The sequence below is a fragment of the Vipera ursinii genome, assembly GCF_947247035.1.
Source record: "Vipera ursinii genome assembly, chromosome: 6".
Taxonomy (NCBI): domain Eukaryota; kingdom Metazoa; phylum Chordata; class Lepidosauria; order Squamata; family Viperidae; genus Vipera; species Vipera ursinii.
Window position 1 is genome coordinate 47,650,731 of NC_139515.1, and position 27,352 is coordinate 47,678,082.

Sequence of the window (27,352 nt, forward strand, 5' to 3'; positions counted from 1 at the left end):
TAAGTAAGCAATTCAGCTTCATAAGTTTTAACAACCTTTGCTCACTCATAATATATAGAAGATTTGAATTGCAAACCTCTTGTCAGTTCTAAAAAGCAGGGTGATTTAGCCTTTTGTATATATCATTGATTAGAGGAGACCAGGTTGGGAAAGTCTGAATGTAGCATTTATATGGTTTGTTTGAATGTAAACATAGTAAAAGAATGAGAACTTTTAGACATCTCCTTGTGATTGTGCTAAGTTATTAATTTGTGTCAAGTCTTTGTGAGCCCAAAAACAAATTGATGTGTTCTTGACAAATATGAGATTCCCACTAGACTCATCATGAAACTATGTACTATGTACTCAGTTCTTCAGTTCACAATATTTCTATGTATTATATTGTGTGAATTTGTGTGGTGTACATGCATACACCAATGCTTTGTTTCTTCTTGGAGTACCTCTGATTTTCAGACTATTGATTGTGTTTGTAGATTTAGGCTATATTTGTCTTCAAAAATGTCAGAGAACAATGAAGCAAGCAGCATAAAGATCCACAGTAACAGCTGCGTAAGCTGTCCAGGCACAGGCTGCAATATTTCTCATAGAAATCTCTGAAGACATACTAGGCAAAAAACCATTTTCTCTTCTGCTCCAGGCTGGAATACTTCAGTATTCAGCAAATGGATGACAGTTATATTGGACTGAATGGCTTACACTCATAGAAAACAATTATTTAATTGTATAGGATTTTTTCTCCTGACCAGATATATCATGAATACAACTGAATATTTACAATATTTATTATAGTGTAATAAATTATTACTACTATTAGAGTAAATATTTTAGTATTCAGTTGTATTCCTGACATATCTGGTGCAATACGGTGTCTTTTACTAAGAAATTGCCACCCAAGTCATGTTTTGTGAGTTGGGCAGCTATATAAATTTGTTAAATAAATAAACTAATAAGATGCTATAGTGAATATTTTTAATAGTTAATATTTCTATCACATCCAGTCAAGGAAAAAAGTATGTTTTTTTAGTTGTATCCCTTTTATGTTCATTTTAGGATTATGAACAAAACTTAATGGACACAATTAACTGTTTGGGACCCACCCTTCTTGTAAAAGTTATTCCCAATGTAAATTAAAAATTTATTTAATTAAAATTTTCTTTCAGTCAGCCAGGCCGAGTGATCAGGGTTGTGATCTATCTCCTTTCAGATCTTAAAGGTTCTTTCTTGAACTCCTTGGTTTTGCTACAGAATATTGCCCTGGCATCTCTGTAGATTTTCCTCTATCTACAGGGCCAGGTTTTATGTCATCTAAATGCTTTAGGATTCTGGAGGTGTTAATTCCTGTATGTCTTCCTATGGTACCTGCCCTTATACCTTGCTGATTAATCTAATAGTCAGGGAGAGATGCAACCTAGAACTAAGGAGAAACTTCCTGACAGTTAGAACAATTAACCAGTGGAACAACCTGCCTCCAGAAGTGGTGAATGCTCCAACACTGGAAGTTTTTAAGAAGAGACTGGCCAGCCATTTGTCTGAAATGGTATAGGGTTTCCTGCCTGAGCAGGGGGTTGGACTAGATGACCTCCAAGGTCCCTTCCAACTTTATTATTATTATTATTATTATTATTATTATTATTATTATTATTATTATTATTATTATTAGCCTTGAGCTTGGTATGTTTTTCCCCCAAGATGTGCTCTGGGCAAGACCTGCAGTCAATATTAAAAGATACATTTTGGCTAACTTTTGATCCTCTTCTGTGTGAAGATCTGCCATATGTGTTATGCTACATCTTCTCTTAATAAATACATAGGGACAGTCCTCCATCTCTACAAAATTCCTCTCCCTTTCCAATCTTTCCACTGAGAAGTTTAAATACGACATTGCCATTCATACCCTAAGCCAAATATTGGTCAATAATGAACTAGGTACATGTACAGATTATAGCTTCTATGTCCATCCAGGCCATTAGTTTTTGCAAACAGATTTTTTTTTGGGGGGGGTGTCCCTCCAAATGTTAAGTGCAGTCCTTGATCCCTTACTCTCATGCTATCAAGAAAAAGGTGTAGCATTAGGCCATAGGAGAAGTTTGTCTCTTGACAGACAGGTCCTCAGATTTAGCGGTCACTTGTTCATTGCTGTTCAAGTAAAATATAAATATGATTTATTTAGTTATTTTTCATATACACTGTGAAGTGGTCCACAGCTCAGGGTACAGATTTTATTATTTCATTTGTCAATTTGTCTTTGCATTGTCAAACCAAGTTTGGCACTAAGGATACCACAGTAATCCAACAGATTTTTTTTGATATGGGAACTATAATTCCAAATAATTAATTTTCAGTATAAAAAAGTGGGCTGTTCAAGTATAAGGAAAGCTTTACTTGTGTTTACATGATGACAGACAATTGGTTTTGTTTGGGTTGTTTTTTTTTTTAGCAAGAAAGAGGTAGGTTTTTTATTTCTTAGGTCAGGAGATCCAAAAAAGCAGATATTTTACCTACCACATTAGATATTAGAAATGAAGTTCTACATTATAGTGTGTTTTGAAAAAAATACACTGACACTATTTTTTAAATTGTTTTTATAAATTAAAACTGTAAGCTGTTAGAAACAATGTAATGTTAAAACATAAGAAAAATCTATGGCATTTTAATAATACAAGTCTAGATTATTGTTTTCAGTAAATATTTATTTTTGTTTTCTATATAGGAGGTTTAGCTTATTATTGATTGATTTGTTCATTAGTTAGAAAATTCATTGCAACAAAAATTATGACCTTTCCACATGATTAGTGTTCAACTTTCAACCTGATTCTTAGTGTTATCTATGATCCTGGTTTTCAAATGCAGATGTAGAGAGAGAGAAAATCTAGATTCAGAAACCATCCTGGCTTACATTAAAATCATAACTGAGCCCAGTTCATTTGTTTAGGCTGTCCTATCAACATAAGTACATTTGCAGAGTGGTATGGTAAACTTTCAGTCATTTTCTATCTTCATATTTCATGAGAATTGGAAATAGCAAGATATATTAGGCATTTTATGCAGTTACATCTTGTGAACGAACTTGCCTTTTGAAAAGTCCTGACTTACGTAGATATTAGACTAATGCTTATGGAAAGAAATCACATTAGCACAATGAATTGAAATCAGACAATTATGCCATCTGTATTATCCAGACATCCCTCCCAAAGAATATAAGAATCTGAATTAGATAACAACTAAAGCTACATATAGCAATATGATTTCAACATTGTAAAAATCTAAGAATAGACCATTGTTACTGAAAAGTGAGGGATAATCTTTGTACAGTATTGCACACCTCATTTACAGATTTGACATTTTCCATTAAAAATAGTTTTTCTAAAATACAGTATCTGCAAGTCAAACCTTTTCAGACCTTTTAATTTTGAAGTATTCTGTTTACTGTATGTCTTTAGGGGTTTTCTTTGTTTTAACAGCATGCAGCTTGACAGAAATACACTGCCCAAAAAGGGATTAAGGTATATGATATTTTATTCAGCATGACTGCTGTTTTTCTGTTCTGTAACTTCTCTCTATAATACATCAACCTTTTCTTGTTATTGTGTAAGCTATAATGAACAACTAATAGTACTTCCATTTATGTTTAGAAACTAGGTTTTTTAAAAGTTAAAATATTTTCTCTCTTTGACAATGAGGAGAATAAGAATAATTTGTAGGCTGCATCCTCAGCAATTCTAATAACCTGTATATTTACCTAACAGATTTTCATAGCTGAAAATGTTTTTCCCCCCAGAATTACTCAATTGTTTCACAGGAACTTCCAAATAAGTTTCAAATTTTGCTTTGGGTGGTATCCTTTGACAATCTAAGTCTAATTGTCCAAGTATGGTCCTTTTACCACAAATGTTTTGCAATAATCCTTCAAATGTTCTTCCACAGCTTTTAGACATTCACTGGGCAGGTCCTATTTTTGATCTAGAGTCTACCTTCCTTATATGCAACACACTAAAAATGCAATTTGTTTGATCAAAACAATTTCACTGATTCCTCAAATTCATCTGAAACAAGAACCTAGAGTTTGCTTTAAATGTCACTTTAGAGACATACGACTTCCCACTGCTCATAGTTTTCTGTTCTTTACAGATTGAATCCTTACAAACTAATTTCTTATTCAAATTAAAAATAGCCATCTACTACCACAATCGTGCTGATTATTGAATCCTACAGTCTTACTTTACTTCTGGCTTTAAACTGACTCTCAGAGAGAAAGAACTACTGCTTAGTTTCCCAAAGTTTTCAATAATAATATTTTCAGTAGAAAGGATACAACATTCTCCTACTGCTGTGGAGCTATATTTCACTGAATTGCCAGGTTCTTGAAGCTGCATATAAAGTTTTCCAAGGAGACTGGTGGAATTTTTTTTTAAGAAAGAATCAGTTACAGTTGCACCTACGCTTTTGCTTATTGAAAATAATTTTGCTGCAATTGGTAGAACATGTATTATGCCTTCTAGAATCCAATGAGAGTTTTGCCATCTTTCTTTTTCTTCATCTGAAGACATTATCTTCAGTTCTGTTAAAGAAAAATAAACAGTCAATTCCTGTGAAAATTATCAGGGCCAGTATATATGATGTGTTCCTTGTTCTTGGCTATCAGTCAATTAAAATCTGACATTAAGACTAACATTAGTAGTATACTGTCAAGTAACTGAAATATTAGATTGCAATAAAATATTTCTTTTTTTGCGATGCATATTATTAAGTAATAATCAGTTGAGCTTAGTAAATCTCAAGTAGATTTGACAGTAGAAAAATAGCATCAATACTATTCAGTTTAATGAATATACTCACCTCAGCAAACCTTGTCCCCACCCTTGGATCAAGTATTATCAAAGTCTAGCAGTCTAACAGTCTGTTTCCACATATATGCAGAAATGGTTCTGATTATTACAGCAAGAACAAGCTTTATGTGCAGGCAAAAGACAGCAGATGCAAAGTCTAGTTTTAAAAATAGGCTTTGGGAAAATCACAGCACTGGTTTTTAAAATGTTAATTTTTTAAAAAAAATTTGCAAGATATTTGATTGTATATGAAATGTAAGCACTACATTTGCAATCTGACTGCTTAAGTACCTTATGTACTTATTAGCTATTGTACGTCACTGAACACTTTCTAAGCCTTTGTGACAATGTGGGCTCTTATTATACTGTTGGAGATACATTTTTGTCCTTGGCAGCAATCCCGCAAAGTCTTTGGGACATTAAGTTTTTGGTTTTGGCAAACACACTTCTTCACAAGAGAGTATTTCTTTTTCACCTCTTATATCGATCCATTTAGTGGTAGAATGGTATCTCAGGATCACTCTGTGGACAAATAAGGCATTTTTTCCATAAGATTTCTCATCATCACTAACAAACCCCAATCATTTCTTTTTATAGTGTTGTTCTATTCTCATTGCTTTCAACTTTATCTGTACATTTTTGCTCCTCTAGCAATCATTACACAAGAACTGAGCACGGTTTTCTTTTCACCACCAATTATTTTTTAAATATGTCATTATGCTTGAATTCAGATTCTGTTAAAATGTTTTCTGAACAATGTGCTCTGCATGATTTTCTGTTAGATGCCAATTGTCTCTCTGTTAATGATTTGTCTGTCTTTTTCTTGGGTTATATTTACTTCAAATATTCTATTAAAAATCATCTGACCTGAAGGTGATATTTGCTAATTGTCTCTAATCTTTAGGTAGGTGTTGTTGCAATTAGTTGCATACAGCATGTGAATATTTTTAATTTGTCCATGGTCATCTGTTTCAGGTATACTCCATCTTCTCGTCAGGCTGGTCAAGAGGAAGGGAAAGAGTGGCTGCGTTCACATTCTACTGGAGGGCTCCAAGACACCGGAAATCAGTCTCCCCTGGTATCGCCTACAGCTATGTCTTCCTCTGCAACTGGCAAATATTTCTCTAATTTAGGTAGGAAGAAATAATTTGCATTGTTATTTTGTTCTATTTTTTGCAGAGTAATATCCTCCATTAATTTGACAAAAGTAATTCATATGTGTTTGCAGATTAAGTTTTATCATGTCAGTTACAGATTCTGCTGTTTTGTGCAAAATTTTCTCTTTCACCTATCTGTGCATTATTTTCCCATAAGTTGAGCCCTTCAGAAATGTTTTATCTATATATTCCAAAGCAAACACTGGTAAGAGTGGCTTGTTTTAACAAATTATGTGATCCAGTGTGAAAAAAGATGATAAATTTGCTTTCTCTAAAGAAATATTAAAAGGATCAATGGTCTTCCCCTTAAGATCCTTGGTGTTGTGTAGTGGGTTTCTTCCAAGCAGGAGGCGAGACGAGATACAATAGACCTGGAAACCAACTTTTCAAGTGATAATTCCCTGTGTGCAAGGGAGGAAGGAATGTCACTGCATTTTTCCTGTTTTGTCAGCTCAGCACGTCTCACTCTGTTTTTCTGCCAGCTGCACTGTAATCTTATCATTGTAACCAAGGTGATTGTCACATGTCCAGCTATGTTTTTGGTTTCATGTCTGGATCTACTATGATGTGCGCATGTCCAGACAAACGTTTACCTTTTATTACTTCTTTTTCTCTTTGTGCTGTCTGAGAAAGAGAGAGCATGTAGTCAGTTCTGAGTCTTTCTTTCATTTCCTGATTAAAGTTTTTTTACAATAGAATATATGCTTCAGGGTTTCTTTATTTTTACCTGATGTTCATCATGCATCAAATGAACCACGGTTCATCGCCCTCTGATAGGGAGGTTTTGACTTATCTCCCTGACATGGTAGCAGGGTTTGGTTTGGTTTTTTTGATGCTGATAAGCATATAGGCAATTAGTTCAGTGACTGAGGAACACTGTGATTAATTGCTGCAATATGCCAAAGAAAAAGGGCAAGAAGAAGAAAGCTCGTTATCCATCTGCTGAAGAGGAGACAATCATTTCACAGAGATATCTCCCTTCCAGTTTACAGACCCCGCTCGCATCTGCTACACGTCTTGGAGAACAGAATTTTGTTTCCTGTTCATCTACTGAAGCTGAATATGCTTGTGTTTCAGATGCATGTAATTCTCTAATGTGGTTTGATGCTTTAGTCACAGATATCTGGACACAGCCGATTTGACTGATCACTGTGATGGAAGATAACGAATCTGTGGTTTATATATCTGAAACACGATTTACAGGTTCAAGGTCTAGACACATTGACATCCGTTATCAGAATATAAGACAAGTAGTCAAACAAGGTTTTGTAAAACTGCAGTATGTGCCTACACATGATCAGATTGCTGATATGCTGAACAAGCCACTTCCTGCAGCCCAGCACGAGTATCTGCGTCAGAAAATGTGTCTTATCTGAGTTCTGCTTTACTGACAAAAGAAGGGGATGTCACTGCGTTTTTTCTGTTTTGTCAGCTCAGCACGTCTCACTCTGTTTTTCTGCCAGCTGCATTGTAATCTTATCATTGTAACCAAGATGATTGTCACATGTCCAGCTATGTTTTTGGTTTCATGTCTGGATCTACTATGATGTGCGCATGTCCAGACAAACGTTTACCTTTTATTACTTCTTTTTCTCTTTGTGCTGTCTGAGAAAGAGAGAGCATGTAGTCAGTTCTGAGTCTTTCTTTCATTTCCTGATTAAAGTTTTTTTACAATAGAATATATGCTTCAGGGTTTCTTTATTTTTACCTGATGTTCATCATGCATCAAATGAACCACGGTTCATCACCCTCTGATGAGGTTTTGATTTATCTCCCTGACAAGGAAAGGAAAGAAGTATATATTTCAAATAATAGTTAAAAACAGCTCTGTATCATGGAATTATGAAATGCCATCTATTTAGGATATAAATACACTTTGGTATATTAGATAATTATAACTAAGAAAAAAATGTCAAATATGTACAACTTTGCCTAGTCCAAGAGGTTTACTTGTAAATGGCCCATGGAAAAAATAAATTTTATTTACCTTTATATGTAATTAAAATTACTTACAAGTAATATAGTTCCTCATTTAATAATTTACCATTTAATTCTGAAAAAAAAGTTTTGTTAAGAACCTCTGGAACTACATCTAAAAATGTGAAGCCACATTTGACCCTACAGCCACAATCTATACTATACTAACCATGAAGTTAAATTTATCCTAGAAATTGTTTTAATTGTTTATAAAAGATATGTCACTTCATTCAACAGATGTTGTCTAGAATATACATAGCATTCCCACAAACTTATTATTTTTTTGTTTGATATTGCAGTAAGTCCAACAAATTTATCCCAGTTCAAACTTCCTGGACCTAGTATGATGAGGTCAAACAGCAACCCTGCACAAGATTCTTCTTTTGATCTCTATGATGATTCTCAGCTGTGTGGTAGTGCTACATCCTTAGAGGACAGACCACGTGCAATTAGTCATTCTGGTTCATTCAGAGATAGCATGGAAGAAGGTAAGAGGATATAAAGCAATGTAGAATGAACAATTGTTGTATTACTCAGAGTTTAAGCCATGCCATAATTCAGACATATCAAACTCATGACGTCACATTACGTTGCGCAATGTATCAAGGTGGTTTTGCCATTGCCGGCAATGGGGGGTGTGCGGCTTCCAGATGACGTGTCTGGCCTGCAGGCCAGCAGTTTAACACCCCTGCCATAACTGGAATTTATAGATATATTAGAAGTGAAACATAGATTTTAACTGATTATTGTTTTGTTTCCTATCTGCTTGGAAATCACTCTTACTTTCATAGTTCAACAGCCTTTGGAAACATAGCAATACTCTTAAGTTTAGTTTACCAATAATTACAATCAACACATTCCTAAATACAATAGGCCTATTCTGTCTTTCATGAATATTTTCATCATTTTATCACTTTCCTTTGTTAAGTTGCAACAATTATACACTTACCTTTTCTGATTCTTCCTTGGACAGTTATTCATAATCACACCTGTTACCAAGTTGCTGAAGACTTTTAATCAAATCAAAATCATATAAAATGAAATCAATCTGTATTATATTCATCATCCTGATGCTGATCAACCTGATTTTCTCATTATAAGTGCTGATTCCTTACACACACATTGCATGATTATACAAAAAACATTGTTTTTGTTTACATTAAAGTGTTCTTTCTGTTTTTCAGAAAGTTCTGTTTTTTCAGCATCCCAGATCTAATAAGCACTCAGTTCTGGCACCTGGAGCAATCCAAGCTCATTTTGTTCTGTTTTCAGCAAAATGAATTGGCTAGCATATATACTAGTGATAACAAAACTTAAAAATCACATCCCTTCAATGACCCAAGTGGCTTTGTTTCATAGAGGCCTAATAGTGTGCGAAAAATTAGCAACACTCTGGGTTAAAAGAGCAGGGCAACTTGCAATAAGGGCAGCCCTAGGCTCCTATTATGGCTATCATGGGCCTCAACACTTGCTATTTGCATTGCAAACAATTCACACCAATGGATGCTTTTTTTCTCTGAAATAAATAACAGGCATGGGAATTCAGTATAAACTAGGGTTCAGTGAGATGCAAAGGGTTATATCCCTCTCTGTTCTATAATAATTCCAACCTGGACCAAATTTTTAATCCAACAAAGTTTTCATCTGAATTTTTGATATTTGCTTTTTAGAAATGCTAATTGTTAAGTGTGATTGCTATGTCTCATTTTATCCTAAGCTGCACATGCAACTTAAAATCGCTTTCATATGCTGTGTGTTATCAGAGTGATACTTTCCAATTGGAATCCATCTCATTTACAGTGGAAGCTGCCCGCCTAGCAATAACTTTTATCTTCCATGAAATGTAGGATCTATTCGGCAATTGACATTTTCTGTATTTGCCGTACCAAAAATTGCTTCACCTATCAGAGCAAAATAAACGATGATTTTTGTTTACTAGCAAAACTGCAATGTATTACTAAAGTCTCTGTGTACAAGTGTTTTTTTAAGCATAGAAAAATCATTGTGTGGAATAAAAATATATTTCTAAACAGGCAATTTTTGCAATAGTTTTCTCTTTGGAATTAAAAAGAGATGTTATGCTATTGAATTTGACTGGCAATCACTCCTATTGCTTTATCAATGTTATTCTAATACCAACTTCGGTGTTTCTGTTTTAGTACATGGATCCTCATTATCGCTAGTGTCCAGCACTTCTTCTCTTTACTCCACAGTGAGTCTTGAACGTATATTAAAACTCTTGGGCGTTGTTGATTCTGTGTATGGTTTTTAAGATTGGCTTGAAAATACAATAACATTTGAATTGATAACTGCTGTGATATTATTATATGCACAAAAATGAAAAGAAAATAAAAAGATTCTGATATATCCACTATGGAGGAATGGCTGGTGAAGATGACAGAATTAGCAGAGATGGAAAAAAATGACTTGTTTGATTAGAGGAAAGACAATGACGTATTAGTGACTAGAAATCCTTTATGAACTTTTGGCTGAAAAGAGAAAAGAATGAACTTCTGATTTATGAGTTTGATGATTAGAAAGCATAGATTATAGAAAGGAGATTATTTTGTAGACTTAACAGAGAGAGAGGGTAAATTCAAATGTACTTGTAACTGCTGTTAAGAAGAGTGGAAGCCATTTCTCTCTTTTTCTTTTCTTTTCTTTTCTTTTCTTTTCTTTTCTTTTCTTTTCTCTTCTCCTCTTCTCTTCTTTATTTCTTTATTTGTACCTTTTACTTATTATTTTCCTTTTCTTTTCCAAAAATTGCATTTTTCAAACAATTAATAAACTTTTGCATATGAAAAAGAAAACACATTAATACCTGACAGTTTAAGAAAGAATAAAAATTTCTTACTGCTGTTTGAATGTAACACCTTCTTTGTGGTTTCAGAAACAGTATGCCCTTGCTTTACTGAACCTTTTCTGGAATCTTTTGTTGTTTTCCTTCCTTCCCTATTTAATAATAATAATAATAATAATAATAATAATAATAATAATAATGATGATGATGATGATGATGATGATGATGAAGAAGAAGAAGATGTTGGAAGGGACCTTGGAGGTCATCTAGTCCAACCCCCTGCTCAGGCAGGAAACCCTATACCATTTCAGACAAATGGCTGGCCAGTCTCTTCTTAAAAACCTCCAGTGTTGGAGCATTCACCACCTCTGGAGGCAGGTTGTTCCACCGGTTAATTGTTCTAACTGTCAGGAAGTTTCTCCTTAGTTCTAGGCTGCTTCTCTCCTTGACTAGTTTCCATCCGTTGCTTCTTGTCCTGCTTTCAGGTGCTTTGGAGAATAGCTTGACTCCCTCTTCTTTGTGGCACCCCCTGAGATATTGGAACATCGCTATCATGTCACCCCTCACCCTTCTCTTCATTAAACTACACATACCCAATTCCAGCAACCGTTCCCTATATGTTTTAGCCTCCAGTCCCCCAATCATCTTTGTTGCTCTTCTCTGTACTCTTTCTAGAGTCTCAATATCTTTTTTACATCGTGGTGACCAAAACTGGATGCAGTATTCCAGGTGTGGCCTTACCAAGGCATTGTAAAGTGGTATTAGTACTTCACATGATCTTGATTCTATCCCTCTGTTAATGCAGTCTAGCACTGTGTTGGCTTTTTTGGCAACTGCAGCACACTGCTGGCTCATATTTAAGTGATTGTACACTAGGACTCCGAGATCTCTCTCACAGTTACTACTACTGAGCAAGGTACCACCTATACTATACCTGTGCATTTGATTTTTCCTGCCTAAATGTAGAATCTTACTTTTTTCACCATTGAATTTCATTTTGTTAGATAGTACCCAGTGTTCGAGTCTGTCCAGATCCTTCTGTATCTTAAGCCTATCTTCTGGAGTATTGGCTATTCCTGCCAGCTTGGTGTCATCTGCAAATTTGATGAGTTCCCCATCTATCCCCTCATCCAAATCATTGATGAAGATGTTGAAGAGCACTGGGCCCAGAACAGAGGCCTGGGGCACCCCACTACACACTTGCTTCCATGACAGCATGTTGTTCAAAATTGTTTGCTGCTGATATCTGATGTGCTGTACCTTTCTGGCTTGTTTTTGTGCACTTTAAAGATTAAGTGGCACAGTAATTGGTCACTCAGTAGATTGCTTTTCTTGTACTAAAAGAGGTTTGCCAATGCAGGAAATTGCATCATTGCTTTGACAGACCAATTTTCAAACCTGGTATAAAATGATTTATGGTGAGCCAGGTTGCAGGCGTTTTTAATTATTAGTAATATTTTTTTTCTTATGGAGGAAGTTTGTTTTCAGTTTATATGTATCAAGCAATATGAAATTATGACAGATCATCACTAAAATGTCATTGTACACTTCATTCTTTAAACTTGGGTATTTCAAGATTAAAAATCTGCTACCTACCGTAGATAAATTACTTGGTTACACCCAATGTGAATGTATATTTTTAAAGTAAACTGGGATCCAGTCACTGGAGAAATACTTTTGTTCATCAAAGCCTTCCTTGCATATTAAAGTCACTTATCTGGTACTTTGGATGCCCAATTTTTGAAAAATATAGTTACTGACTCCTTGAGGTCACAAACATGGTAGAAACATATACAATGTAAGTCCTTTTTTCCATGATTTTTGACATCAATATGGATGAAATTACATTTTCTAAATAAGATAAGATAAGGTAACCTTTATTGTTGTTTTTTTTTTTACTGTGGGCACAATGGCACACATCAAAAATGAATTTACTTTCCCGCTGTCAAAGTGAAACATATAAATGACACACACTTAAACACACTGTATACAACATATGTATAGAACCACACCCCTACATACTGTATACATGACAAATAAATATGAAATACTGTCCATCTTGAATATATAACGGAAGGAGGAGCTTGAGAGTTAACAAAGTTAATGCTGTATGGAATGAAACTATGGCTGAATCTGGATGTTCTGCTACAGATAAATGCAAGTTTTATTTTTACTGTCTTTTCCCCAGTCAGTAAATTAAAATAGTTGTGGTTGTGTGGCATTTTTTCTTATATTTACCAACCCAGCTTTGAGATGTTTTCCTAAGACATTGTTTTCACAGCTTTTTCTTGGGTATCTTAGCCTAAGCACCTCAATTTCAGTAATAAATATATTTCTGCATCATGTATGATTATCAGTAAGGATATTAATTTGTGCGAACAGCAGGCCTGCACGCACACTCATGCACACCCAGCTCAACTGCAAGTTGAGCTGCATGCACATGTGCGCCGGCCCACTGCTCACGCGAGTTGAGCTGCATGAGCGCACATGTGCACCGGCCCATGGCCCAGTTGTGAATAGGCCACAGCCCGGTAGTAGGCCATGGCCTGGGGGTTGGGGACCCTGCATTAACACAAGCTATTATATATTGAAAAAAACCCTAAAATGTTATAAATGTTTTGAAATTATCAAACCAATTATCATAGACCCTGCACCCTCAAAGATACTAAAAATAAATAAATACAAAGAAAATACAAATATGGAAGAAGAAAATTCCCCAACTATAATTTATATTGAAATCATTATCTCAGCAGCCTAGGTTGAAATTAATGAAGCAAACTCACAAGAATTCACGAACTTCTTAAAACTAATAGGAAAAAATGTGTGAAGACCATTGCAAAAAATTCTACAAAGTACATGTTCCAGTTAGAATCATCAATCTGTAAGTTTTGGTTTTGATGGTTTGTTTTTCACTTTTTTCTTGCTCCTTTTACATAGGGGTCTAGAAGGTATTCTTTTTTAGTTGAGAGTACAGTTGCCATCTCTTCTTTGGTTTGGCAGTATCCAATATATTACCCGGGACGCGGTGGCTCAGTGGGTTAGGACGCTGAGCTTGTCAATCAGATGGTCGGCAGTTTGGCGGGTTGAATCCCAAGTGCCGCGTAGCAGAGTGAGCGTTCCGTGCGCCTTTGACATCTAGTCATGCCGGCCACATGACCACGGAGACGTCCTCGGACAAGCGCTGGCTCTTCGGCTTTGAAACGGAGATGAGCACCGGCCCCTAGAGTCGGAAACGACTAGCACGCATGTGCGGGGGAACCTTTACCTTTACCTTTAATATATTATCAAGCTGTTTACCTTGGACAGTATGAGAAGTTCTTTCACAATAACCTGAATAAATTGAAAAGTTCAGAAGCTCACAACCTATACTTACATCCTATAATTAATAATATAATTAAGAAAGTTGGCAGCATACAGCCAGTCTAATAAAATAATAAATAAATGTAATAATAGACTTATATATCATCACATCAGAATACTCTGTCAAGAACAGCTGTTTCAAGATTTCAGTAACTTGACCCTCTCCTATCTCAATTTTCAGCTACTTGACAAGGCTTTTTTCATCATCATTTGAGGATCTAACTGTGATAATGGAATTTGAAGTACTCTTTATTAAGGGCATGGTATTCTCTTAGTTTTAAAATCTTCAGCGGGATTTGTTCTTTAAGGACATAAAGCTCATTCAATTGAGCAGTTCCTAATGTAGAAGTAGTGCTCAAATGGAAATATCATACAAAAGCTTTAAATTTAATCCTGGAGAAAAATATTTATTCTATGATACACAGAATAACAGAGTTGGAAGGAATCTTGGAGGTCTTCTAGTTCAACCCCCTGTTCAGGCAGGAAACCCTGTACCATTTCAGAAAAATGGTTGCCCAATCTCTTCTGAAAAACTTCCAGTGTTGGAGCATTCACAACTTCTGGAGGCAAGTTGTTCCACTGATTAATTGTTCTAATTGTCAGGAAATTTCTCCTTAGTTCTAAGTTGCTTCTCTCCTTGATTAGTTTCCATCCATTGCTTCTTATCCTGCCTTCAAGTGGTTTGGAGAATAGGTTCACTCCCTCTTCTCTGTGTCAATCCCTTAGATTTGAAGCACTGCTACCATGTCACCCCTAGTCCTTTTTCTTAAACTAGACATACCCAATTCCAGCAACTGTTTTTCATATGTTTTAGCCTTCAGCTCCCTAATCATCTTTGTTGCTCTTCTCTGCATTCTTTCTAGAGTCTCAACATCTTTTTAAAGTGTAAAACCATATTATTCAATCTACTTATTTCATTATATGTGTTTAAAGTGTCCTAATTCTATGCCATTATAGCCACAGATATGTTTCAAAGTACAGACTATCAACATAAGAGGTAGAGGAGGATTCCCCCCCCTCCAATCTTTCAATGGTCCAATTGCAAAACTCAAAACAGATGGAACATGGCAACGCTTGAAACGGCACAATTTTATTTCATGCTTCACACTGTTTTGTTTTCTAATAGATATAATATTTTCAGTATTTATATATTTTGTTTTATAGAAGCATACTCGAAATGGCTTTTGAGGTTAAATGGTTTTGCACATCACTCTTGTGATTCTGTGTAAATATTGACTAAAGCGTGGGACACCACTTCAGCTGCCCTTATTATAGCTTTAAAAATAATATTGTAATGTTTGTTATGGACATTTCTATATAGCATATTACACTGATATTTTTGAACCACTATTCAGAATAAGTATATTACATTTATTTAGACTTGTTTCCTAGTGAATATTTATTGAATTGCAGCCAATAACCCAAAACTTTGATAATATTCCAAGTTATTAAAAGACTCAGAAGTATTTACAATTTATATTCTCATTCTAATTATTATCTGCAATTACCACTGGGAATTAATTTTTAGTTAAACCAAAGCATATTGTTTTGATATTTTTCTTTTCCTTTTTTGATAACCATGTAGATTCCAGACATGTGTGTCACTTGAAGAGTGAAAATAGTAAAAGAGAATGTGGCAGAAAAAGGAATCATATAGTATTAAAGTTTTGCTAATATAAACTTTGTATAAATAATTTAGAAAATATTTTTAAATGTTCATAAATAACTACTTTATTATCCCTCTAGGCTGAAGAAAAGGCACATTCAGAGGTAAATATAAATATTCTTACTATATAATATTCAGTAAATTAAAATAGTTGTGGTTGTGTGGCATTTTTTCTTATACTTTTTTTTTTAATCCCATTTATATCCCGCCCTTCTCAGAAGACTCAGGGCGGCTTACAATCTAAAGCACAAATCAATGTGCTTAGCAATACTTAGCAATACTTAGCAATACTTATCAACCAGCTTTGACTTGTTCTCCTAAGACAATGTTTCAAGTGCTCCAGCACCTGAGGCCAGGTGTCTCTAGACAAGGTCTTTTTAATAGTGTCATTCTGGTTGTAGAGTAGTCTTCTCTGTCATATTTCCTTTTTATATGTTCATAAAGATCTCAATATTTACCACAGCTTTTTCTTGGATGTCTTAGCCTAAGCACCTCAATTTCAAATATGTACTGGTGTTTTATTTTGAATAATGTTTACAACATTGTACTTTATTTTGATGCTGCATTGATCTGTTTATTTACTGGATAAGTACAGTAATAAATATAGTGCTGCATCGTGTGATTATCAATAAGGATATTAATGACAGCAATTTCTTAATTATCTTGTTATCTGCCCAGACCAATCACCACTGTATTGAATCTTTTTTAAAATAATAAACTACATTGTAGAGTACATTTTTCTTAATCCAATATTGTAGGTTTGTTGCAGAATAACCAGTTTTTGAGTGAATTATTTTGGGTTATTTCACCAAGTATATAAATCATTAAACCTGTTTTTACAAGATAAATGCTAACATTTTGTTTTGGGGTATAATTCAGCACTGAGTAACTTCTGAAAAAATACTTCTAAGTCCTTAAAATGTATGTTTATGTATTTGTATATTAAACAGTGACCTACATATTGTTCATTTTATGAATATCCAAACAATGAAATTAATTTGCACAAATGTGGATTGGGTAACAGGTTAGATAGCTTTAAAAGAAGTTAAACAATTTTGTGACTAATAGGCTGTCACAAAATACAGTTCAGTCATGATTGCTATGGATAGAATGCAATCATGATAGCATAATAGAATGCAAGATAGTATTCTTCCATCATAATATGCAGCATGTATGAATATCAGTTATTGTGGTTAAAAATGGGAAAATACTACTGCTCGTATTATTTCCAAGGTGGAAGGAATATGGCTGTCTATTCCAGGAAGCATTTGGTTGTCTACTATAATTGTCTATATTTGATTATCTATTTTACTGGATTAAAGAAGTCTTTCATCCAATATAGTCCATGTATTCTTTAGATTATTAAATGGTCTTTAGTCAAAGCAGGTGAATAAAATATCATATTTTAGAACACTTTGTATTTGCTCTCTAGCAAATTCATAAATTACGCCGGGAACTGGTTGCATCTCAGGAAAAAGTGGCCACCCTAACATCACAACTGTCAGCAAATGTAAGTTATTTATTATCATAATAATTTCGATATAGTTTTATTCTGCATATATATCCACAGTAAATCTGTAAGAAAGATTGCTGTCACTGCCATTTAGGGGGAAAAAAGGACTAGGGACAATATTCTGAGTTTTAAATGAGCTATGTGTTACATCATAAACAAATGTCAAGAGAGTTCTTTCAACATGAGTGTACTAATAAATTCTACTTATGAACCATGAAAGTGTATTTAAGTACCAGATGCACAAAAGCAGCAGCATCAACAAAATAAAATAAAAAAGGAAGGCAGCATTAAAACATTAACATCCTAGAATGCATAAAAACAAGTTAAAGCTTTTCTACTCTTTTTATAACGATGAACAGAACTCCATGTAAAAAATTACTTTGTACTTTCCAAATCAGTGAAAACCTCTGGGAGCACAATGATTTGAGAGTAGAAAAATAGCATCAATACTATTCAGTTATCTAAATATAACCACCTCAGCAAACCTTGTCCCCACCCTTGGATCAAGTATTATCAAAGTCTAGCAGTCTAACAGTCTGTTTCCACATATATGCAGAAATGGTTCTGATTATTACAGCAAGAACAAGTTTTATATGCAGGCAAAAGACAGCAGATGCAAAGTCTAGTTTTAAAAATAGGCTTTGGGAAAATCACAGCACTGGTTTTTAAAATCTTATTTTTTAAAAAAAATTGCAAGATATTTGAGCACAATGGGAGCACAATGATTACTTTTATATAAAATATTTTATAATATTTGAGTTTATAAACAAATACAATTATTAAGCACAGGAAGTCATGAAGAGGCTGAAAACTGATTACCGTATATACTTGAGTATAAGCCGACTCGAGTATAAGCCGAGACCCCCAATTTCACCCCCAAAAACTGGAAAAAGTTATTGACTCGAGTATAAGCCGATCCGCCGTTCTGCAAGCCTCTGCCGCCAGCAGAGGCTCGATCCGCCATTTTGCAAGCCTGAATACACAGGAATACCCTGTGTGGCCGCGGCTCTCGGGGAAGCCCTGGCTGTCCACTTCCTCGCTCCATGCTGCCATTCGAGGCCCGTGCGATCCCCGGGCAAATCGCAGCGCCCAGCAGGCGAGGAAACACGCCCGCTCCAGTCGCCCCCCCTTCCCTCAGGAGACGCGAAGCAAGTGACCGCCCGGAGCTTACCGAGGACTTGCGCGCGGCCGAGGCTTCGGTGCTTCCAGGATCGCGCGCACCTCTCCCAAGCCGCCGCCATCCGGAGACCTGCCGACGTTTGGGGAGGTTTGGGGAGGCGCCCAAACCTCCCCAAACGTCGGCAGGAGGAACGGAGACCTGCCGACGTTTGGGGAGGCGCCCAAACCTGCCCAAACGTCGGCAGGTCTGCGCGGAGGAACAGAGACCTGCCGACGTTTGGGCAGGTTTGGGGAGGCGCCCAAACCTCCCCAAACATCGGCAGGAGGAACGGAGACCTGCCGACGTTTGGGGAGGTTTGGGGAGGCGCCCAAACCTCAGCAGGTCTGCGCGGAGGAACGGAGACCTGCCGACATTTGGGGAGGTTTGGGGAGGCGCCCAAACCTCCCCAAACGTCGGCAGGAGGAACGGAGACCTGCCGATGTTTGGGGAGGTTTGGGGAGGCGCCCAAACCTCCCCAAACGTCGGCAGGTCTGCGCGGAGGAACGGAGACCTGCCGACGTTTGGGGAGGTTTGGGGAGGCGCCCAAACCTCCTCAAACGTCAGCAGGTCTCCGTTCCTCCGCGCCCTGCCTGCCTGCTTCTTTCCGCTGTGGAAAGAAGCAGGCAGGCAAGGCGCGGAGGTCCGGAGACCTGCCGACGTTTGGGGAGGTTTGGGGAGGTGCGCGCGCACCTCCCCAAACCTCCCCAAACTTTGGCAGGTCTCCGGATGGCGGTGGCTTGGGAGAGGTGCGCGCGATCCCGGAAGCACCAAAGCCTCGGCTGCGCACAAGTCCTCGGTAAGTTTTTTTGTTGACTGGAGTATAAGCCGAAGTGGAATTTTTCAGCCCAAAAAGTGGGCTGAAAAATTCGGCTTATACTCAAGTATATACGGTATGTGCCATCAGGTCTTAGTAACAATATAGATAGATTTTATCCATATTATTTTCTTGGTAAAAATACATGTGTGGTTTACCACTGTCTTCGCCTATGCAATATGAATTGATGCCTTTGCCATTTAAAGGGATCATCTTCCTTTATTGCTGATATGCAGTGTAGATTGGACAGCTGGTTTTCACACCTTGGGTGACTCTTCTGGGTATATCTTCTCTTGACATACACTCCCAACAATCTTCATCTATTCCTCCCAGGTTACCCCATGCCACATTGAGACAGCATTGCAGGACTTGCAGGAGGGAGAAGGGGAAAACTGGAAAAGAAAGCTTCAATTTGGTGTCAATTTATAGAGCTGAGATGTGAAATTGTATTTATTTGTTAAATTTATTTGCCTCCTATCTTGCCATGGGGCCACTGTAGATAACTCTAAAGTGTATTTAGGCCTACATACTACATACTATGTATGTAGTAAAAAAAAGAGGATTAAAGTAAGGAAATTCCTTTCCCTATAATCCACGTAGGTGGACTATATTGGAAATCATCCTTATTAATTTAATAATGGGGTCTATTCAAACAATATGACTGGGCAGTGTACAAGAAAAAATACAACATTTTGTACTGCAAATCACTCAAACTTTGATTCTACTCAACCTGACTTACAGGCCTGGGACAAGAGATAGGTCTTCACTTCTTTTCTAAAGGCCTGCTGAGTTTAGTCTAATTGTATATCATTACAAAAAAGATATATTTACAGGGGGAAATGTTCATGTGAATCTATCCTCCTTCACTTTGCTAAACCTCTGGCTTATGCTTTATCCAATGGAGAAAGATTGAGGTGTTTCCTCATGCAAAATAGAGAAGGCAATAGATAAACTGGACACTCTGCCTGGATGGACTGATTCATCTCTCACTGGTTGTGGAATGCATGTTCCAGAAATATAGTTATGAAGATAGAAGGCTGGTAGTGGTGAAGATCAAGAACGACTATGTGACAGTGCAACTTTATTTTTTTTAATAGAAATGGTATCTGTGTTCATAATAGTGAAACAGACACTGCAAGGACCTTTTATTTATTAGAAAATAAGTCATGTTCATTCTTATATTCAAACTGTATTTTTTTTGCTTTGAATTTTCCCCAAACACTCTTGAGCTTATTCTAAAAAGTCTGGTTCTTTTGATACAGGTAGTCCTCAACCTATGGCCATAATTGAGCGCAAAAATTATGTTATTTTTGTTAAGTGAGTTTTGCCTCATTTTACAACTTTTTTTGCCACATTTGTTGAGTGAATCACTGAGGTTGTTAAATTCGTAACACAGTTGTTAAGTGAATCTGTTTCCCCGTTCACTTTGCTTGTCAAAAGATTGCAAAAGGTGATCGCATGAGTCGGGACATTGCTACTGTCATAAATGTGAGTCAGTTGTCAAGCATCTGAATGTAAATCACATGACCATGGGGTTGCTGCAATGCTCATAAGTGTGAAAAATGGTCATAAGTGGCTTTTTTCTGTGCAGTTGTAACTTTGAATGGTCACTAAATGAATTGTTGTAAATCGAGGACTACCTGTAGTTTTAAACATTTTGAACCTGGACCAAACACTCCTACGAGTACTGAGAATGGAAAATTCCTGAGAAACAAAACTTCTAGCTTCTTCCTAATTTTTACCATTGAGAAATGAGCAGCTGGGTGCAAAATATTTGCTGTTCTCATGCACCACTCTTCATCTTTGTAATTTGCCAGGGAAATAGAAAGATTTAATATCTTACAGATCCTACATCTTTCCATGGGTGCTCCTAGTACAAACCAGGTGCCCTGTTTCTGCGGTTATGACTGCCAGAATATTCAATATGCAACTATAGGAACAGTGAAGATTTCCCCATTTTTTTGAGTATATATTTTCATAGACTATTGTATTCTGCTTTATTTGTTGTTCTTGATGTTATCTAGGACAGTGGTCTCTAACCTTTGCAGCTTGGCAGCCTGGCTGTGGGGGGAGAAGGGAACCAGGCCGCATGAGAGGTAAAACGGCGCACACAAACATGCACACAGCTCAACTTGTGCAAGTGTCAGCCTGGCATGCATGCACATGTGCACACAGCTCAATTGTAAATTGAGCTCCATGCTCATGCTGACCCACCACTTGCACAAGTTGAGCTGTGTGCATGCTGGCCCATATCTCTCTCATGGCCCAGTTCTGGATAGGCCACGGCCCAGTAGTGGGCCATGGCCAGGGTGGTTGGGGACTCCTGCTCTAGGAGACCTGAAGGAATGGGGAATTGAACCTTGTTGAAACTATTCTGTATATAGTTCCAATAGCTTTTTAAATTCACATATAAAGAATATGCTTTCCAAAGCAAATGGGGGAAAATTTTCCTTGCCCCACTCACTATGATTTCCATCAGTATTTTCACCATGTTTATATTAGCCTCAAGGCAACATAAAAATGCAGCTACATGCAGCTTGCTTAGCAAAGCATATCATTTACTGTAGATCCTCTTTAAATCTTTCATTGAAAATTTTTGGTATTGTTAAAACAAACAAAGAAAAATTGGTAATGAAGAGTGGCAATCTAGAGTGGAAATGTTTCCATACATTTGAGACATAAATGTAAAATTAAATTTAGAATATATACATTTGAGCAAGCAAGGGTATGATTGAAGAAATTACTGTAGAAGCAGACCTGTTGAAAATAATGAGATGGCAAAAATACATTCAAGCTTCTTTTACTGAATGCTTTTAAATCCTGATTACATTTGAATGTTTCCTTCTTTGTCACAGGCCCATCTTGTAGCCGCATTTGAAAAAAGCTTAGGGAATATGACAGGCCGGTTGCAAAGCCTAACAATGACAGCTGAACAAAAGGTATGTTTAAACCAGCAGATGCTGTAATGTGGAGAATCTAACTTAGTCCAAAGGCACTGACTTATATTAGAGTTTGTACTGAAAGAGGAGTACAGGAATAAACAAACAGGTGCATCTTTCTTTCATGACCCGTGCTATCAAGTCTTCACAATAAAACTCTATAGAATCGCACTACTCATAATTACAATTAGCAAGCTGTATCAGAAGTGGGAAGATAAAATCTTTCATTTTCGGTTTTAATTAAAATATTTACAACTCTGGATTTAAACTGTATTGAAAAATTTAACAACAAAAGCTGGTTGTAAACCAACAGGAGTAACTTTTTCCAGTCTGGCAACATTATGAGAATACTAAATATTAGTTGAAAATGTTTCATGTTTTCAGCCTTCCAGTCAATGTTGTCTTGAGTTGGTAGGACATATAGATATAGCTTGACTTCACTGTTAAGTATATTTAACATAATAGCTGCCATACAAATTTAGGATGTAATTTTGGTACATGTTGCATCGCATTGGGTGGCTAGTTCTTGCTTTTTTGACATTGCAGTACTCTAAACTATTTTCCAAGGAACTCACAGAAAAAATTTGTCTGGTTTCCAAGATGTTTTTATAGCCACATAATATTTTTATAGTTTTACCTGTGTTCTGTCATTGAAAAGAAGAAAAAAGAAAAAAGCAGTCCCATTCTAAGTATTTATAGGAATGTTGTTGTTGTTGTTAGCTGCGAAGTCGTGTCCGACCCATCGCGACCCTATGGACAACATTTCTCCAGGCCTTCCTGTCCTCTACCATCTTCTGGAGTCCATTTAAGCTCACGCCTACTGCTTCAGTGACTCCATCCAGCCACCTCATTCTCTGTCGTCCCCTTCTTCTATTGCCCTCGATCTTTCCCAGCATTAGGCTCTTCTCCAGTGAGTCCTTCCTTCTCATTAGGTGGCCAAAGTATTTGAGTTTTAGCTTCAGGATCTGGCCTTCTAAAGAGCAGTCAGGATTGATCTCCTCTAGGACTGACTGGTTTGATCGCCTTGCAGTCCAAGGGACTCGCAGGAGTCTTCTCCAGCACCAAAGTTCAAAGGATTCAATTCTTTAGCGCTCAGCCTTTCTTATGGTCCAACTTTCACTGCCATACATTGCAACTGGGAAGACCATAGCCTTGACTATACGCACTTTTGTTGACAGGGTGATGTCTCTGCTTTTTAGTGTGCTGTCTAGATTTGCCATGGCTTTCCTCCCCACTAGCAAGCGTCTTTTAATTTCTTGGCTACAGTCCCCATCTGCAGTGATCTTGGAGCCCAGGAAAATAAAATCTGTCACTACCTCCATTTCTTCCCCATCTATTTGCCAGGAATTCAGAGGGCCAGATGCCATGATCTTGGTTTTCTTAATGTTAAGTTTCAACCCAAGTTTTGTACTCTCCTTCTTCACCCGCAACAAGAGGCTCTTTAGTTCTTCTTCACTTTCTGCCATTAGAGTGGTATCATCTGCGTATCTTAGGTTGTTGATATTTCTTCCGGCGATCTTAATTCCAACTTTTGATTCATCTAGCCCTGCCTTTCTCATGATGTGCTCTGCATATAAGTTAAATAGGCAGGGCGACAGTATACAGCCTTGCCGGACTCCTTTCCCAATTTTGAACCAATCAGTGGTTCCATGTCCAGTTCTCACTGTTGCTTCTTGACCCGCATATAGGTTTCTCAAGAGACAAATAAGATGGTCTGGTACTCCCATCTCTTTAAGAACTTGCCACAGTTTGTTATGATCCACACAGTCAAATGCTTTAGCATAGTCAATGAAGCAGAAGTAGATGTTTTTCTGGAACTCCCTAGCTTTCTCCATGATCCAGCGTATGTTGGCAATTTGATCTCTAGTTCCTCTGCCTCTTCGAAATCCTGTCTGTACTTCTGGTAGTTCTCGATCCACATACTGCTGAAGTCTAGCTTGTAGGATTTTAAGCATGACTTTACTAGCATGGGAAATGAGTGCAATGGTGCGATAGTTTGAACATTCTTTGGCACTGCCTTTCTTGGAATTGGGATGTAAACTGATCTTTTCCAATCCTGTGGCCACTGTTGAGTTTTCCAAATTTGCTGGCAAATTGAGTGTAGCACTTTTACTGCACTGTCTTTTAAGATTTTGAATAGCTCAGCTGGAATACTGTCACCTCCACTAGCTTTGTTGTTGCTCAGCTTTTCTAAGGCCCACTTCACTTCACATTCTAGGATGTCTGGCTCGAGGTTAGTGACCACCTCATTGTGATTATCTGGGACGTTAAGCTCATTCTTGTATAGTTCTTCTGTGTAATTTTGCCACCTCTTCTTAATCTCTTCTGCCTCTGTTAGGTCCCTGCCATTTTGGTCCTTTATCATGCCCATTTTTGCATTAAACGTTCCCTTCATCTCTCCAATTTTCTTGAAAAGATCTCTGGTCCTCCCTATTCTATTGTTTTCTTCTATTTCTTTGCACTGTTCATTTAAGAAGGCATTCTTATCTCTTCTAGCTATTCTCTGGAATTCTGCATTCAATTGGGCATATCTATGTTTTTCTCCCTTGCCTTTCGCTTCCCTCCTTTCCTCAGCTATTTGCAAAGCTTCCTCAGACAACCATTTTGCTTTCTTGCATTTCTTTTTCTTTGGGATGGTTTTGGTTGCTACCTGTTGTACAATGTTGCGAACCTCTGTCCATAGTTCTTCAGGCACTCTGCCTATCAGATCTAATTCCTTAAATCTATTTGTCACCTCTACTGTATATCCAACAGGGATATGATTTAATTCATACCTGAGTGGCCTAGGGCTTTTCCCTACTTTCTTCAGTTTAAGCCTAAACTTTGCAAGGAGAAGCTCATGGTCTGAGCCACAGTCAGCTCCTGGTCTTGTTTTTACTGACTGTATAGAGCTTCTCCATCTTTGACTGCAGAGCATATAGTCAATCTGATTTCTATGTTTACCGTCTGGTGATGTCCATGTGTAGAGCCGTCTCTTGGGTTGTTGGAAAAGAGTGTTTGCTATGACCATCATATTCTCTTGACAAAATTCTATCAGCCTGTGCCCTGCTTCATTTTGTACTCCAAGGCCAAACTTGCCTGTTATTCCAGTTATCTTTTGGCTTCCTACTTTAGCATTCCAATCCCCCATGATGATAAGGACATCATTTTTGGTGTTAGTTCTATAAGGTGCTGTAGGGCTTCATAGAACCGGTCAATTTCATCCTCTTCAGCACCGGTGGTTGGGGCATAGACTTGGACTACTGTGATATTGAATGGTTTGCCTTGGATTCGAACTGAGATCATTCTGTCATTTTGAGGATTGTATCCCAGTATTGCTTTTCCTACTCTTTTATTGACTATGAAGGCTACTCCATTTCTTCTGAGGGATTCTTGCCCGCAGTAGTATACCTGATGGTCATCTGAATTAAATTCACCCATTCCTGTCCATTTTAGTTCACTGATACCTAAGATGTCGATGTTCAGTCTTGTCATCTCTTGTTTGACCACGTCCAGCTTTCCTTGATTCATGGATCTTACATTCCAGGTTCCTATGGAGAAAAAATCTTTACAGCATCGGACTTTCCTTTCACCACCAGACACATCCACAGCTGAGCGTCCTTTCGGCTTTGGCCCAGTCGCTTCATTCTTTCTGGCGCTACTAGTACTAGCCCTCTGCTCTTCCCCAGTAGCATATTGGACGCCTTCCGACCTGAGGGGCTCATCTTCCAGCGTCATATCGTTTTGCCTTTTGGTACTGTCCATAGGGTTTTCATGGCAAAGATACTGGAGTGGGTTGCCATTTCCTTCTCCAGTGGATCACGTTTTGTCAGAACTCTCGGCTATGACCTGTCCGTCTTGGGTGGCCCTGCACGGCATAGCTCATAGCTTCATTGAATTACGCAAGCCCCTTCGCCACGACAAGGCAGTAATCCATGAAGGGGATTTATAGGAATACAAATTTGTTTTAAGAATGAATGAAAAATTAAGTGAATCAAAACATTTCCCTTAACATTCATTTGTATGTGTGTGAGGTGGCATGGAAGTGGGGGTGTAATTTAGAATGGTACCTAAAATTACCAAAGATTTACAGTGTGAGAAAAAAGTGAAACTGGAAAGAAAAAAAACAACTTTTAATAAAACTTAATTTTTTATCTCAGTAGTTTAAAATTGCCCTAACTGAGAGGTTAAAGGTAAAGGTAAATGTTCCCCCACACATGCGTGCTAGTCGTTTCTGACTCTAGGGCCGGTGCTCATCTCCGTTTTGTTTTTTTTTTATTAAAAACTTTTAGAATACATTTTATCTTTAACAAACAACAAAAACAAAACAAAAAAAGAAAAAAAAGAAACCCCCCCAGCCCCCTTCCCTCCCACCCTCCCCAACCCTCCCCAACCCCACCCTCCCTTTCCCCTCCCCCCCACTTCCAAGAGCAGAATACAGGGTATAAAAATACAATCATAAGCTAGCTTACGCAAACAATCCTGAACTATATAGACTATCGAACTTTAACTCATATAGATAAACTCCAAACATATATATATATATATATCATATCAATAATTATTCAAAAACAATATAATACTTTTCAATCTACCCAATAAAAACAATCACAAATAAAACAATTTATATCAATTGTCTAATGCTGTTCTTCTTCCCAACTAAGCTCTAAATTCATATTGTCCTGATATATTATACAAATTAAAATACCATAGATTACTTCCAAACTTAATTTTTTTATATATAATCACATCATTCTTATATTCTTATATTCTATTACCTACTCCAATATTGCCCATAAAAGTATTACAAATTAATTTCAATCACACATAAAACAATTTATATCAGTTTTATAAAACTATTCTTCTATCCAACTAAACTTTAACATACTAAAACCAAATTTATACAAACTTTCCTTCTCCTAATGTATTATACAACTTAAAATACCATACACTACCTTCCAGGCTTAAAACATTCCATCCAAATAACAAAGCATAACCTACAGAATATCAATAAACACTGCTACAAATCTTCCCAATTAAATTTTCATAATCATCTTAAAACTAAAGCAACACAAAATATTATATAATTATTTTATAAGGGTGAAAAATGAATCCCCACATACTTAATCCTTCTAGCATCCTTATTACATTATTATCTCTTG

The 27,352-nt window shown here is 36.9% G+C and overlaps 1 protein-coding gene across 1 annotated transcript in view; it reads left to right on the forward strand.

Moving 5' to 3' along the window:
* NAV3 (neuron navigator 3) overlaps positions 1 to 27,352 on the forward strand; it is a gene marked incomplete at its 5' end in the record, with an annotated part of 387,240 nt that overhangs the window by 325,682 nt on the left and 34,206 nt on the right. Inside the window, 7 exons of the mRNA XM_083365121.1 lie at positions 3,462 to 3,503; positions 5,802 to 5,959; positions 8,260 to 8,448; positions 10,120 to 10,172; positions 15,867 to 15,890; positions 17,219 to 17,296; positions 22,128 to 22,211. Of these exons, the coding sequence (XP_083221247.1) occupies positions 3,462 to 3,503; positions 5,802 to 5,959; positions 8,260 to 8,448; positions 10,120 to 10,172; positions 15,867 to 15,890; positions 17,219 to 17,296; positions 22,128 to 22,211 (628 nt within the window). The remainder of the gene's footprint in view (positions 1 to 3,461; positions 3,504 to 5,801; positions 5,960 to 8,259; positions 8,449 to 10,119; positions 10,173 to 15,866; positions 15,891 to 17,218; positions 17,297 to 22,127; positions 22,212 to 27,352) is intronic.